This window comes from Pelobates fuscus, chromosome 12, assembly GCF_036172605.1.
Source record: "Pelobates fuscus isolate aPelFus1 chromosome 12, aPelFus1.pri, whole genome shotgun sequence".
Taxonomy (NCBI): Eukaryota; Metazoa; Chordata; class Amphibia; order Anura; family Pelobatidae; genus Pelobates; species Pelobates fuscus.
The window spans coordinates 7,234,728-7,250,004 of NC_086328.1; the positions used below are offsets into that span (position 1 = coordinate 7,234,728).

Here is a 15,277-nt window from a genome sequence, read left to right on the forward strand (position 1 = left end):
AAGCCCATCCAATATAGAAACAATGTATTTGTATGGATTTTAAAGTAAACTTATCTATGTTGACTCTGTAGAGGTATTAACATCTTGTGAAGATTTCTTTTCCTGTGGGTCATATTCAGAAAAACAAATTCTTACTTAGTTTAGAGATAAATAAATACAATAATCTGTTAGTGCAATGGGTAAAACAAAACACATGCGCAGCCAACGGTTCAGGCCTTCGAATGCATCGCCATGCGTTGTAGCGCAGCTTGTTGAGAAGGGGACAGATGTGCTGGGGTTTAATGGAGGAGGAAGAAACCCCCTCAGGGTGTCTGACAGCTGGCGAGGCTTTATAAAAGGCTGTGAAATCTGATCTTCTATAAACCGTCTCAAATATCAGACTCCAGACACGCACAGCATTTCAGGAAGATGGAGGGTCCCTGTCAGTACAGCCACTAATTCTCAATAATAATATATATAATAATGTGTGAGAGGGAAGTTGAGGCTGGCTACAGCCAGAATAAAAGATGGAGAATTTGGAGTAATGTATAATAATGATAATAAGCCCAGTCTGTATAATGTTAATTATTGTTATAATGTTTGTTTATTATCTGTTGGGTCCTCTCATATTAGACATTAGCCAGTATAGCAGGCCAGGTGGGGCCCTCGATGCTCATGGGAGTTGTAGTTCGAGTGATGACGCGCTCCCCCCACGCACTGTATTCATTCCAATGCTGAGAACTACACGTCCCAGAATTCTGTGCGCGGAGGGCATGAGCCGCTGATATCGCGGGTGAGCCTGTCCTGTATCACGGGCTGGACCCGGGACAGTGATCCCCACCCCCCACAGACATTGTATTACTAGTCTGCATCAAATCCCGCCACCCGGGGACTGTTTATTCGGGTTCTGGGTGTGCGTGACGTCATGACGGTGCGCCGGAAGTCAGTGTGTGTTGGTCTCACATGCTGCTCAGAGCTGGCTGGACTGAGTATTGACAGATATGGAGCTGGGGCTGCAGGGCAGGTGGGTGTCCCTCACAGGGGGTAGTAGGTGTCCCTCACAGGGGGTGGTACTTACTACATGGTTTCATTGTATCTGAGTTATACAGGTTTTTAAATTGACTTTTAATTTGCCACTAATTCTCACATTAGTGAATATCTCTGTATTAACATAAAACTCCTAATAACAGTAACAGGTAGGAATCCAGGGCACAATTCAGGGCACGGTGTGTGATCTGGGGGAGAACACTCAGTCTTGGAGTTTAATGAATAGTAACAGGTAGGAATCCAGGGCACAGGGTGTGATCTGGGGGAGAACACTCAGACTTGGAGTTTAATAAAAAATAATAATCCTAATAGGAGTTTAAATATTAAACTGGGAATTATGCTGAAGTGACAGGGAAAGTTGCAAGTATTCCATTAAATTTGTAATTTCCTGGTCAATCCCACACAAATGATGGTGAAAACTCCACGAGTGGTACTTAATGCAAATATATTCTTTATCAAAGCAACAGATTCCCCTTGTCTGCACTGTCTGAAATCCATTCATTTATTATTGTGTAGAAAGTTGATATAAACATGAGCAGTCTGTGATTGTTTAAACTGAAGTGATTATGGTGTCTACAGTAACTTTTAATTTTCAGGGGTTTTCAAAAGTAATAAGGGGGCATCTATTAACTGGTCTCCAATAGGGCACTATGAACAAAAGAAAATATTAAAAAGAGTCAGAGTAATCCTTTCAGAGAACACATTATGAAAACACAGCACTGTGTATCACAGAATGAGCAGATGATGAATGTGAACCATATACTTTATTCACTCAATTGAGATTTGTGACAGATTAAAATTCCAGTGGCAAAAAAATTCTCTCTCATCACAGGTTAGTCATTTTATGAGGTTGTTCCGTAGAATCTGTTCAACCCTGGGGGGGGGGGGCGGGACCAACGCTGGAGCAGAGCGGACGCCATTTCTGCTTGCTCCTCATCTATCCGCACAAATATCGCCAAAAATACCCGTCCGTCTCGACCAACACTGAAACAAACCGCAAAGCTGCACACTAGGCGTCGGACTGCACCGATTGATGCCTTTCTCGTACACGCCGAGGCCCACAAAGCAAAAACGCAAGTCTGGGGCCTACCACGCTCCACAGACACGAGGCCTGGATACACTCTTTAACGGCCTACTGGAGGCATATGATTGGGACGAGCCGGAAACCACTCTGCCGACGCCGCAGCCCCACACACAGCTAATGGGGCGTCGCACACAAAAGCCCGACAGGGACATTGGGGTCATGCTCCAACGACCGGCAGCACAGAAAGCACAGTCTCTGGAGCATGTGGAAACGCCGGTACCGGCACCCGACACCCGGAGCGCTACAGGGGATACCTCACCCTCTCCACCACCGGAGCACACCCTGAGTCTGCAACTAACAGACAGCTCAGCTCCGACCACAAAGGGGGACCTTAAAATGCTCCTCTCGGACTTACATAAGATGATGGAAGCTGACAGAGCAATGCTCAGGCGTGAGATCAACGCCAACACCGTTCGCATAACAGCTACAGAAGACGGACTCAAATCTGCCCAATAAACGGTGACCTCCTTGAGCAGCACGGTAGAACAACTCCACACCCAGCAGAGCCACATCTTTCAGAGAGTGACCGCCCTGGAGGACCAACAACGCCGCAACAACTTAAAAATAAGGGGTGTACCAGCCGACATAACGGCGGAGGAACTGCCGCACTTTACCCGGCGGCTGCTGGGGACCATCCTCTCACCCGGAGCTGCCAAGAAAATCGCCCTAGCGGGCATATACCGCCTCGCCACTACCACTAACTCTTCCACCACGCCAAGGGATGTTATAATCCGCATCACTTCTATCGCAGACAAAGCCCACACTATGGCGGCTCTACGTGGCAAAACACCCCTGCAGTTCGAAGGCACACACCTAAACTTTTTCCAAGACCTCTCCAAGGCGACCCTGCAGTGGCGAAGATCCATGGGGCCTATCACAGCTCACCTCCGATCCTCAGGGGTACAGTACAGATGGGGAACGATGGGATCCCTAGTGGCGACACACAATGGCGCTACACACACGCTTCACTCGATGTCCAACTCACCAGCGTTCTTAGCAGCCCTGGGACTATCAATCCCGGACACACAAGCATCGCCTGGAACCTCCTGCAGCAGCTGGGACCCAGCCACCATCACACCCTTTGTGCCCAGAGGGCTGAACACATGAAGGATTTGAATATCCAACCCCTGACCGGGACTTGAGCCGATACACCGACCTCGAGAACATGGACATGTCTTTGTTAACCAAAAGTTGATTAGTTCACTGTTCATTAATGTTTCGTTTAAACTTGCCGGACTGATCTTATATAAGCATCATGTGCAACCCACTTAGACGCGATACAACCAAAGCTGACAGATTGAGACCACATACACCTGCATTGACCCAGGCGAGTTAAACCCTCCCACCCCCCCGACGCCCCCTAGGTAAGGGGTACACCACTCAACAGAGAAAGGGGCCTTAAAAACGCCCACAGCATGGCACAAAAGACCCATAGCAAGGCACCTTACTCACACAGTAACAGCTTGACCGAACCTACACAAACACTAATATGCGGAATACCACCTCATACCCTGCTTCCCCACGTCCCGCATAAACCCAGGCCCACCAACCCAGGTCTCTGGGAACGCTATACACTCACACAAAACCCAACCTTAGTAAACTAGACCCCGACTGACCTGGAGAGACACAACCTGAAAATAAAACATATAAAATGGTGCGGTTAACCGAATTTACACCACTAGAACCGTTGTTATAAAGCCTTACTTGATTCTTGTATCACATGACAACTGTTAATGTCTACGATGCATGCACTACAAAAATAAAGAATTAAAAAAAAAAAAAAAGAATCTGTTCAACCCTTGGGTCGCAGGTTCAAATCCCGGCAGGGTTGACTCAGTCCTTCATCCTCCCGAGGTAGATAAAATGAGTACCATTAAATTGGGTAATAGTAACAACCCCTGGATGTTGGTCTAAGGTAACACCCTCAGGACGTAAACCAGAGTAATCTGAATGTACCTTTCCTGGTTAAATACTTTAGTATTATTATCAACCCATATGATGCATTCTTTGCTTTGCAGAGAGATACACAGGTACTGTGATGGACTGACGTAGTTAGGTTGCGGTGCCATGGTTAGCAGCTATGATAGGCTTTCCTTATCACTAATCCCGTGTGTGCCGTATACACTTTCCACGTGCCACTTTCAGGTTATTACAGATGATTTTTGAAGTACCAACATATACAGTGGAGTTGCTGAGGTTTTGTTCTGCTTCGTATTAAAAGGTTGTGGACCGCAGATGAGATTGCCGCTCTGAGTTATGAACATTACCGGACACGGTTACCCAAACAGGGACTCCCAAATCCAAGCCGGGAGTGGACCCTAATGGCTGCTTTTATACAGGTGGAATCTGGGCAGGATCAAAGTGTGACTAGGAAAAAGGGTAAGATGGTTTTATTGCACATTACATGTAATCTAAGGAGAATTTAACCCAGATCTAAGTTTAACAGGCTCTTTATTAACATTCATTCAGATTAGTTCAAAATGTAAACCACTAACAGTAAAACATCACTTATAATCTGTACCTGCCACAAATAAATGATTTACTCGTCAAATCCTACTCTGAATTTTGACCCAACTCTATATATAAGAAAGACGAGAGGGTGGCCGATGAGTAAGAAGGACAGAAAAGGGGGTAACCCTAAATGATTGGAACAAAAGAGAAGACACATTGTGTCTAAAGATTAAGTGAATGGACTTAGACAAACATCTATAGTGAACCCTACTGGTCACAAATCATATAGTTATCTCTATACTGCAGCTATTAGCTTGATTACTAAGTTGGATTCTGGAGACTATTCTCTTTACTCCAGATTATCCACGATATTTTGTGCATTGAGATTTTCCCTTTGCACTTATTATTTTTGTTTTATGTCCTCCCTCATTCCCCTTTTCCCCTATATATATGCCCTCAGCACCTGATGTTGGTTATTTGGTCTGTCTAGTTTAGACAACCAATCTATACCATATTAGAGTGTCAGAGGTAGTCTATTTTAGGAACGTCTTTTGAATCACATTAATAAAGTATTTTTATCCCAGGGACAGATTCCCTCTTTCTCTTTTGTTCCAACTCTATATATAGTTTTTGGCGGCACAATCTGGCACTGACTCAACATTTGTGCATTTTCTAGCTGTTGATATAAACAAAATATTATTATTATTTTTGCAATGCATAATGTCTAATTTTAGCCCATGAAATCATGAAAGCACCATTCTATGTTACATCAATGTGCAAGAGGTTATTATTAAAGGAACGCTGTCTGCCTCTGACCTATCTGCTGACATCATCAGAAGTGGTGGTCTGAGCCAATCACAATGCTTTCCCATAGGATTGGTTGAGACTGTCAAAGAGGCAGATCAGGGGCAGAGCCAGCACAATTCAAACACAGCCCTGGCCAATCAGCATCTCCTCATAGAGATGCATTGAAGCAATGAATCTCTATGGGAAAAGTTCAGTGTCTCCATGAAGAGGGTGGAGACACTGAATGTCAGTCACACTGTGCAGTACTGCCCCAGGAGAAACATCTAACAGCCATCTGATGAGTGGTCAGTGGAGGTATCCCTAGACTGTAATGTAAACACTGCACTTTCTCTGAAAAGACAGTGTTTGCAGCAAAAAGCCTGAAGGGAATGATTCAACTTGCCAGAACAAATGCAATAAGCTGTAGGTGTTCTGGTGACTATAATGTCCCTTTAAATTTATGGTAGTGGTTATGGTACCTAGAGTGCCATGTGCCCTTCTAATGTTAGTAGTCCAGTATTAGCAGTTTGATTTCTTACCTTGGGTTTGCCGGGTGCTGTTTCCTATCTCCTGAATGGGCTGCTGATTGTTTGGGAGCATCAGCTGATTATTAAAGGGATTCTGTGGTGTTAAATACAAATTAGCCCATTAGCATCCAGGAAGTGCCTCTAGTGACTGTCTGATTGACAGCCACTAGAGGCAGTCTTAGTCCTGCAATGTGTTTCTTGTAGTTTCTGCCCCCAGACCACATCAATGAGTTCCTTTAACCCCTTAAGGACCAAACTTCTGGAATAAAAGGGAATCATGACATGTCACACATGTCATGTGTCCTTAAGGGGTTAAGCCTGCATCACATGGTTTAGTTCAGAGCTGAGCGGGCAGGGAGTTTTGCCCAGCATACCCCAGGTAAGAAGTCAAACTGCTACTAAATGGTTTGACGGATTACATTTGGTGGTGGTGTGCTCACAGTATAGCTATTGTTTCTCTTGTCTTGCTCTGGCTATATATTTGTGCACCTCCAAGGTGCCAGCTTTCTTTAGTTTGCATTTTGATCCGTACTTGCTGTTTGTGAATGATACCCGAGCTTCCAGTATTTTGATGAAAAAATAAACTTACGTTATTCTTTCTAATTCTGTCTTCTTTCAATTACAGTGGTCTCTATGGGAACCGGAACTAAATGTGTTGGCCAATCAAAGTTAAGCAAAACAGGTAATCTGCCTGTGTTGGAGAATGTGTCTCATGTATGGCTTTTACTTCTTTCTTCAGAAAGTTTCTGCACCATTACATAGTATTTAAAATCCAGTCTGCACCCTGTGCTCATGATATTTCCATTTGTTAAGCCATAAAAGATATCTGCCCCAACTCCCAAACAATGTCACATCTTCCAGTGTTAATTCCAGTGAAATGTGGGGATTTTGCAATTTGCAGCATAATAGATTAGTATAGAAGAGTCACTAGCTCAACGAATGCTGACTGATATCAAAGATGTAATGTATAGATTTTATTCAGCTATCCTCGGACCCACCTAGTGGCAATATGTGGTGCTGCAATCAAGTCATTTTAATTCAAATGCTTTAGCAAGGGGTATTTAGCCATGCCCCCCCTCCCTTTTTTCCCTTGCTCCCTCCCCTGACAACCTGCTTCTAGCGCAGGTACAGATGTGCAAAAGAAAATTGTATTCCATTTGTGTTTTGAGGCCCACAGTGAAGACATCCTCAATGAACGTTGTTCTGCTTTTCCCGTGCAGGTGATATCTTGCAAGACAGTCATGCAGAGATAATTGCGAAGAGGAGCTTTCAGAGGTAGAGATTCTTTATCTTAATATCACTTTCATTAGACCGTAACAGATCTCGTTAATACGTGAAAAGGCTGTATTGTTCAAGAGACAAGTGGTCTAACTGTAAGATTGCTAGACCCCTTTGATTGTAATCGCTTTCATTCTGTCCACTTTAATCTTCAGAATCTTCATACCTCTATGATTAGGAAAAAAAATCCAACACCGGAGTGGAAGTAGTTAGTTGGTAATAATTCTATTTTAGGGTTTCTCATCATTCTCATCCTCTATAGCAGAGATGGTTAACACTGGTTATTTCTGAATTACATTTCCCAGAATGCTCAGCCAGCCAAGTTTCAGTAATTTCAAGTGGTCATGGTGCTTTGAATTTGTATGTGCAGAGTTTCTCTATAAAATGCTGCGTTTCCTAAGGTGTAACACTACATCCGGCAGCGTCATTAGCCAGCCTGCAACAAGAGTCCTTGGCTGGCTAATATTTCTTTGGACAGAAAGTCATTCGTTGGCTGAGAGTAATCAGCTGATGCTCTCACCGAACGAATGGCGATGAAATCCACTCTGCAGAAGCCGGATGCACGTCACCAGACCTGCAAGGAGCCTAATTACCCGGGAGAGATCTGGGTAACACAGTGAGACTTTGTAAAACGGTTTGCCCCATTACCAGGGGACAGGGTTTGGGTACTCCTGGCATCAAAACCATTACAATTGGCTGTAGTGGTTATGGTGCTCAGAATAACTCATTAATGACGGTGGGCATCAAGCGATATCATTGTACAGCTCTACGGAATTTGCTGGCGATATATAAATAATAAAATAATAATCTAGCTCGGATGCGTCTGAGAGGCCACTGTTGGATCTCCCCGGCCTGTTGCATGTATGGAGCTCACCATGGAATTACAGACATTTGGGAACTATGGTTTTTAAGGTAGCTGGCTGGGCATCATGGGAAACGCAGTTTGCAGACATTTGCAGTGCCTCGATTAGCCATTCGTGCCCTACAGTTTGTTGTTTTTATATGTGTGTAAATAGTGCATGTTCTGAACTACCAAGCATTAGGGAGAATGAAAGGCCAATTCACGTCTCTGACGTCCTGACTCTCTGCAGCTATTGGAGTGCAGACACTGAGACATTGTGTGTAATGTCTTTCACTCCAAGGACAGAAACCTGCGGGGTTACAGCACAGAGAGAGAGGCTGTTTCTGTAACTGAGCAGAAATTGGGCTTAGTGGTCCTTTCATCTTGTGTACTTTTGGAAACATACGACTTTTGTCTCACCATAGACTGTAACCTCTCTTCTTCAATAGGTATCTCCAGCACCAGCTGTCACTGGCGGTCACTAAAGGCCAGGAGGATTCGGCGTTTATACCAAGTACCGACAAGGGGAAATGGAAACTAAAACCAGAGATATCTTATGTATTTTTCACTAGCCACACTCCGTGTGAGTAATAGAGTGCACCGTCAGTTTCCTCTTATAATAAAACGATTAGTTGTGCTCATTCAATATTAATCAATATCTCTTCCCCTCCCCCCCCCCCTTCCCAATTCTATACGCCGGCTCTCGTTTTGCTATGCTAGAGCTCCTTTATGTATTTCTGCATCTCTGCTGAAACCCTCCCATCCTTTATCTCTTCCCATATACAGCAGCCTTTGCAGGTATAACCTCACGGTTTCATTCTAGTAGTTGAGAAGTGCACATACAAAGCCCTGTGTAGTACTGCTGTTTAGTGTAACTGTACTTACTGTATGTAGGCATTATGGCCACTTACGCTAGTGTTACATTCAGGCGAGATTTCTGGGCTGCTCCATTAAATTGTTATTAGGCGCCTTAAAATTGCCCATATCCAGTACATGTCATCATTTTATATTTATTTTGTCACATCTATATTATGGGGTGAGAGGGGAGGGGAAATGTTTCTATGCTAACGTTTTTAACAAATTGTAACAAATTTGCTGTTTTTGTCTTTGTTAACATTGCACTCTGTGTTTTATGTAAATGTTATGCTAATATTTTTTGACAGTGTGTCGGTTAGTGACTTGGTTCTTGGTACCATCTGGTTTGTTTGGATTGACATGATGTGACGTAGAGCCCTTTGTGCATTAGGTGGCGACGCATCTATTATACCTGTGATCTCCCAGGAGGATCAGCTAATTCCGACGCTAATGTCTGAGATTTGTAAGAAGGCACCTGCTGACCATGTGAGTGTATGTGATGATCTGATACGCAAGAGGAAAAAGAGTGGGGAAGACTCTTGTAGCACAAAGAAGAAGATAAAAACGGATGATGGAGGGTCTGTGGATGGGGAGGTGATCATCCCTGTTCATAAGGATTCGGGTTCAGTGGATTTATACAGGACTGGAGCAAAGTGTGTTCCTGGAGAACCCCAAGACAGTCATAAACCAGGAGTCGATTATCATTGTGTGGGGGCTCTTCGTGTCAAGCCGGGTCGCGGCGATCGCTCTTGGTCCATGTCCTGCAGTGATAAAATTGCGCGTTGGAACATATTGGGCTGCCAGGGAGCCCTGCTCATGCACTGCTTACAGGATCCTATCTACCTGTCTGCTATTGTGGTTGGAAAATGTCCGTACAGCACGGAAGCTATGGAGAGAGCTCTTCACATCAGGTATGATGATCTGTCCAAGTATTTGCGATTCATGGTTAGAAGACTGAGCGGAGAACATGAGTTTGTGGTTGTGATCTTACCTACAGGTGCCAGAAGGTGACTTCCCTTCCAGATGGGTTCAGGACACACACAGTGGATATCACGCAGTCCAGCCTACAGTTCCATCATGGAAAGGATGCCCTGACTGAAAAAAACAATACCAAAAAACTTTTTCCTTGTGGTGCAGGTGAGGTCTCCCCTGGATCTTTCAGGATAAAGGTGCAGATGCTTAGCGTGAGTTTGGTGCTGCCCCCATATAGTGACCATTGTGTTATTTCTGATCTAGGTGGGTGCAGGTTCCCCTAGCAAACTGGAAACTCTGTCTTGGTCTGCACAAAAAGTCAATTCAACGAATTAAAAAAAACCCCTCTGCACTCCAGATATTGTGAACTACATCGTTGCCAGCATTATGGGAGAGGTAGTTCAGAACAACTGGAGTGCCAAAGGTTGCCTACCTCTGCCCTAAACTGTGTATTGTCAGGAATTCAGAGGGGATTCTAATTTTCACAATATGCCAAACTCGAAACATTTATTTTAAGTCCGCTGTGTTTTCAGCTTGGCTACATTGGCCTAAAAGTTTAAATTCTCCTTCAATTCCTGACAATTCATACTTTAGTGAAGAACACTTTTTTTTTAAATTTTTTTATAAAACCTTAAACCTGTTCGCTAAGGCATGTGGTTGGAGCCCATCTGTCTATAGAAAGTAAGTTAGCCACTTTTCCAACAGACGAGACGTTTAATCCTGGTTGGTCAAGAGATTAATGAAGGCAGCAAGAGTATTTTGGACTGGAAAGAAACCTCCATTTTTAGATCCCAAATAATAGGGAAAAAAACAAGAATTCCTGGTCCTCGGTGCTGAAAGTGGAATTCGTTCGGCAATAAGACTGACCTTGCAGTATCTCAACCTTAAAACAAAGTTCCTCTTAATTAATTAAGGCAGTAGAGTCCGTTGATAATTAGAATATAAATCATTTTTACTTCCTTCATTTGGCAGACTGACAAAATCTTCAAACATTTTCTGCAGCTGTTAGTTGGAGCGCAGTACCACTTCAACCACTAGATGTCACTGCTAATGGCTACAGACAAGGAACAACCAAAAAAGCAATTGGAAGCCCGCAATCCAGGTAGGACACACAAGACGTACTGCCTTGCAAGCTCCAGATTTAAAGGGGAACTGAAGCCTTTCTCTAGTAACTGTTTCTCTTCCCGTTGTGCAGTATAGAACACCTCTACCTCTGCTACATTTCTGGGTGCTGGCAACATTGAGATATACGCCAGACATCCAGGGTTATTCAATAAAGTGAGAATTTAAATTGAATTTAAAGTTTAAGGTCATAATAGCCAAATCTCTGCAGTTTGGCTACTTTGGTCTTAAATTTGAAATTCTCTTTTAATTTCTACTTTAGTGATTAGCCCTGATACTCTTCTGAAATACTGCGAAATGTCTCTTTTGATGATAGAGTCCGTGTTCATGTCTAACAGTACAGGAAATATTGCTTCTTTCTGGAATAAAATGCAGTTATATGCTTATATTTTCCTATTTTTATTTTCCAGATCTCGGATCTGTAAAGCCGAATTATTTCAGTTGTTCCGTAGGATTGTGCGGTCCTTGTCATCCGAGCAGCTTCCGGACTCTCTCAGGTAAAGAATTCACGGAGTCCTCCGTGTATCCCAAATCGGTGTCCGTCATGCAGCTTGCTGCCCCGTGTATCTCTGACAGTGAATTGTTAACTAAAGGCTGAATGGTGGAAATAGACGTGGGTCGTTGCTGGCGGGTGGGTAAAGGGTATAATGACTGTATCGGTGTGCTTCCAGCAGCGTGGCCCTTGGTGGTAGAGAATATGTTGGGGCCCCATCTACCTATTGCTTGTAAAAATAAGTTCCCCTACAGGACGCAGTCAGTGAGTGACTGTTACTTCGGCAGCCCGTATACTGAAGTGTGGGACTTTCTGTAGCACAGGATAGTGTGGCCGGTACCCAGGCCAATCAACACCCATACCCAAAATGATTTGTTTTAATGTTCCTTTCATTAAAACCCCTAAAGATTTATAGCTATCCCCATACATAAGGTACGTATGTAAGATTTTTGATTTAAATGTTTTCAAATAATTTATTTTCTGCAGGAAGAGGAACCCCAATTGCTTTAAACCCGTTATGTGTTTTGCTGTCAGAACAATCTGTTCTTTAAAAACCCCATGACTGCTCATTGACTGGGACATTTAATTTTGTAAAATCATTGTTAATGACGATGGCATAAACCTTCACTGGTCCCTAAGGAGTTAAGCACGGTATAATCTGTGGCTTCTATCAGATCTATGCTAAAAGGCGGACATCGATTAGCTGCATCTTATTTTATTTCTTTCCTCTTGATGAAACAGCCTAATGTTTAGACAATGATTCTTATATTTGTTCAATGGCGTGTTTATGAAGAGATGTTGTTTAAATGGCAATTGGTATTTCCACGTAATATTGCGTGATTCGAAGTGGTTTTGTTTATTTATTCAGTTTATATCAGGTTTTCGTTAAGTAAGGATTTATTTTCTGCCAATCAGGTTTATCTTAGCTCCACGGCGCGTGTGTTTCTTTTCTGCAAAAAAATTTAAATTACCCCCAATTGAGAGTTTTCCTGCTGAGCTATTTTGTCCTTCGAAGTGGATTTTCCTTATCCCAGTTAGCAGTTCAGTGTGTAAACCACAAAATGTACAAGCACTGGTTCTACAGCTGTTCTTTAATGATGCATAGCGAGCCCCCTTAGTTTAGTCATATTGACCCCCATAGACGTTCATTTATTTTACTTTTTAATGTGACGGGTGGCTAGCCCCAGAATTTAAAGGAACACTATAGTCACCTAAATTACTTTAGCTAAATAAAGCAGTTTTAGTGTATAGATCATTCCCCTGCAATTTCACTGCTCAATTCACTGTCATTTAGGAGTTAAATCACTTTGTTTCTGTTTATGCAGCCCTAGCCACACCTCCCCTGGCTATGATTGACAGAGCCTGCATGAAAAAAAAACGGGTTTAACTTTCAGACAGATGTAATTTACCTTAAATAATTGTATCTCAATCTCTAAATTGAACTTTAATCGCATACAGGAGGCTCTTGCAGGGTCTAGCAAGCTAATAACATAGCAGGGGATAAGAAAATCTTAATTATACAGAACTTGCAATAAAGAAAGCCTAAATAGGGCTCTCTTTACAGGAAGTGTTTATGGAAGGCTGTGCAAGTCACATGCAGGGAGGTGTGACTAGGGTTCATAAACAAAGGGATTTAACTCCTAAATGGCAGAGGATTGAGCAGTGAGGCTACAGGGGCATGTTCTATACACCAAAACTGCTTCATTAAGCTAAAGTTGTTCAGGTGACTATAGTGTCCCTTTAGCCCTCACAACGCAGAGTGCTTCTTAGACCTGTCTATCAGGTAGTCCCTTGTACTGAATGTATTGGATAATCTCCTGTGGTTACTGCCGTTGTTCAGTTTCTAGATAGTGATTACTGGCATACCGTATGGACAGACATTCCCTAAATTATCCTCGAGGGAGTCGTGTGTTGATTCCGCACAGCCCATTACATCGCCAGGAAATGTTGGCTAATGTCTACAAGCCATTCCAGCAGTTGTGTCAGCGTCACAACGCACGATTCATGAATGAGCCTTCTGTTGCCAGGCGAACGTGAGTTCTTGGAGAGCGTGTATGTTCCGAAACCCCAAATAAACTATTTACTTGTAACTGTACTTCTCCCATGGAAGCTGACCTCACCCGTACCCCTCCCCAGCTTGGTGTCTGTGCACTTGGATCCAATTATACAGCTGTAGCTATTACTTGGAGGGCACGCCTTTTCTATTGAGTCCCTGTGCTTTATACACAAATCAACATGCACTCGCTCATCCTGGCTGGTTAATAGGGCAGAATCCATCCTCCATTATTCACTAAACTTTAAAAGGGTAAAATTGTGCCAAATTATGGGTTTCTGACTATAGGTGAGTTGGGAAATCTCTCCAAACCAGCTGTTGTAGTCAAACATTTGGCATTCAGATTTCAGTTAAATTGGTCCTAAATGTCATTTGGATTTAAAACCCTGAAACCTTTCATTAGGGAAACTGTTAAAAGGCTGGCGATGTCGGTGTTCACCCAGCACTCCATTATAGGAGGGGTCACGGGTATCATTACTTTAACATGTTAGTGTGAGGCTCTGATATATACACTGTAGGTGTGCCATGTCGCACATGATTAACACAAGTTGTAGATTAAGTACAGGTAGCTTCGTAGCTCTGAGAAGTGAACGTGTTGTGTTAGTGACAATGAGTGAATGTATCTACCTGGATGTAATTGTGTTGATGGAACTCTTTATATACAGCGCTATATAAATAATCAGGACATACAGTGCTTTGCTAATGAAGCTCTACGTTCTCATTACTGTAACTGTTGCTGTGGGCTTGAAAGGGTTACAGTAAGGTAATTCATGGCATTTGCCTGTACCAGGTCTCACTGTGAAACCTTTGATTGTATTGACACATGTTCCGTGAAGGCAGACCCCCATTACAGGTTAATTTCACATAGGATGGGGTTATTTGCACACAATGTACATTATTGTGCAATCTATTTAGTATGCCTTGCATTAAATGAACAATGGGATATGTATATGTTTACTTGTAAGGTACATTGGTAACCACCATGCCTGTCGGCAATGGAATGGACTCAGGTTTTTAGCTGATTGCTAATTAAATATAGACTTAGACAGGTGCTCCATGAAGTGGTGATGTCATCTTGGACACGTACAACGGAGGTTAGTGTGTTTGTACTTTTCTTTGGTGCACTGTGTTTACTAGGTTGAGTGTATGATAAATTGACAGTACTTTGTCAGAAATGCTTTAAAGATTGTAACGCAACCGAGTATCCTATAATTGCATTCTAGGGGCAGAGATTTGAAGACCTACTGGGATTACAAAGAGGCAGCTATCGCCTACCAGGAAGCATGGAAGCAGTTACGCGAACAAGCATTTACATCGTGGGTCAGAACGTCACGCGATTACCTACAGTTTACTGGAGAGCAGCTCTTGACAGACACTCCATCTTAATATATTATTAAATTCCACTGATACAAATTACAGACCTGTACTGTTTTTATTTCTTTCCTGGTGTTTGTCCATAACGGCAGTTCAAGTAGCGTTAAACGGCACGGCAGCTGTAATGGACCTCATTTTCAGCAGGTCGCCTTTAAGAGGCATTAAAGGTTATCATTATTCTTACTGTTTGAGAATAGAACTGAATCTTGAAATTACAGTGGGACCTGCTTAACACAGAGCTGTTTTCACACATTTGTGATATATTTAAAATCTGTTCAGCATTTGCAAGTAATGAAGTTTACAGTAAAAATAGTGATGTAAAAATGAGGGTGTAGTGAGATTTAGAAATTGGTCACTCGTAGCATCACTGCAAATCCAATTCACTGATCTCTCATCATATCTCTTTTAGTCAGTA

General features: G+C 42.9%; 1 protein-coding gene across 1 annotated transcript; it reads left to right on the forward strand.

Annotated features, from left to right (window-relative positions):
• Nucleotides 1–921: 921 nt before the first annotated feature.
• ADAT1 (adenosine deaminase tRNA specific 1) lies at nucleotides 922–14,898 on the forward strand. The gene is made up of 10 exons (XM_063438755.1): nucleotides 922–1,003; nucleotides 4,332–4,489; nucleotides 6,500–6,556; nucleotides 7,095–7,149; nucleotides 8,443–8,576; nucleotides 9,240–9,759; nucleotides 9,846–9,985; nucleotides 10,823–10,922; nucleotides 11,353–11,439; nucleotides 14,712–14,898. The coding sequence occupies exons 1-10, from the start codon at nucleotides 981–983 to the stop codon at nucleotides 14,872–14,874; spliced, it is 1,437 nt and encodes a 478-aa protein (XP_063294825.1). The 5' UTR covers nucleotides 922–980; the 3' UTR covers nucleotides 14,875–14,898.
• The last annotated feature ends 379 nt before the right edge of the window (nucleotides 14,899–15,277 follow it).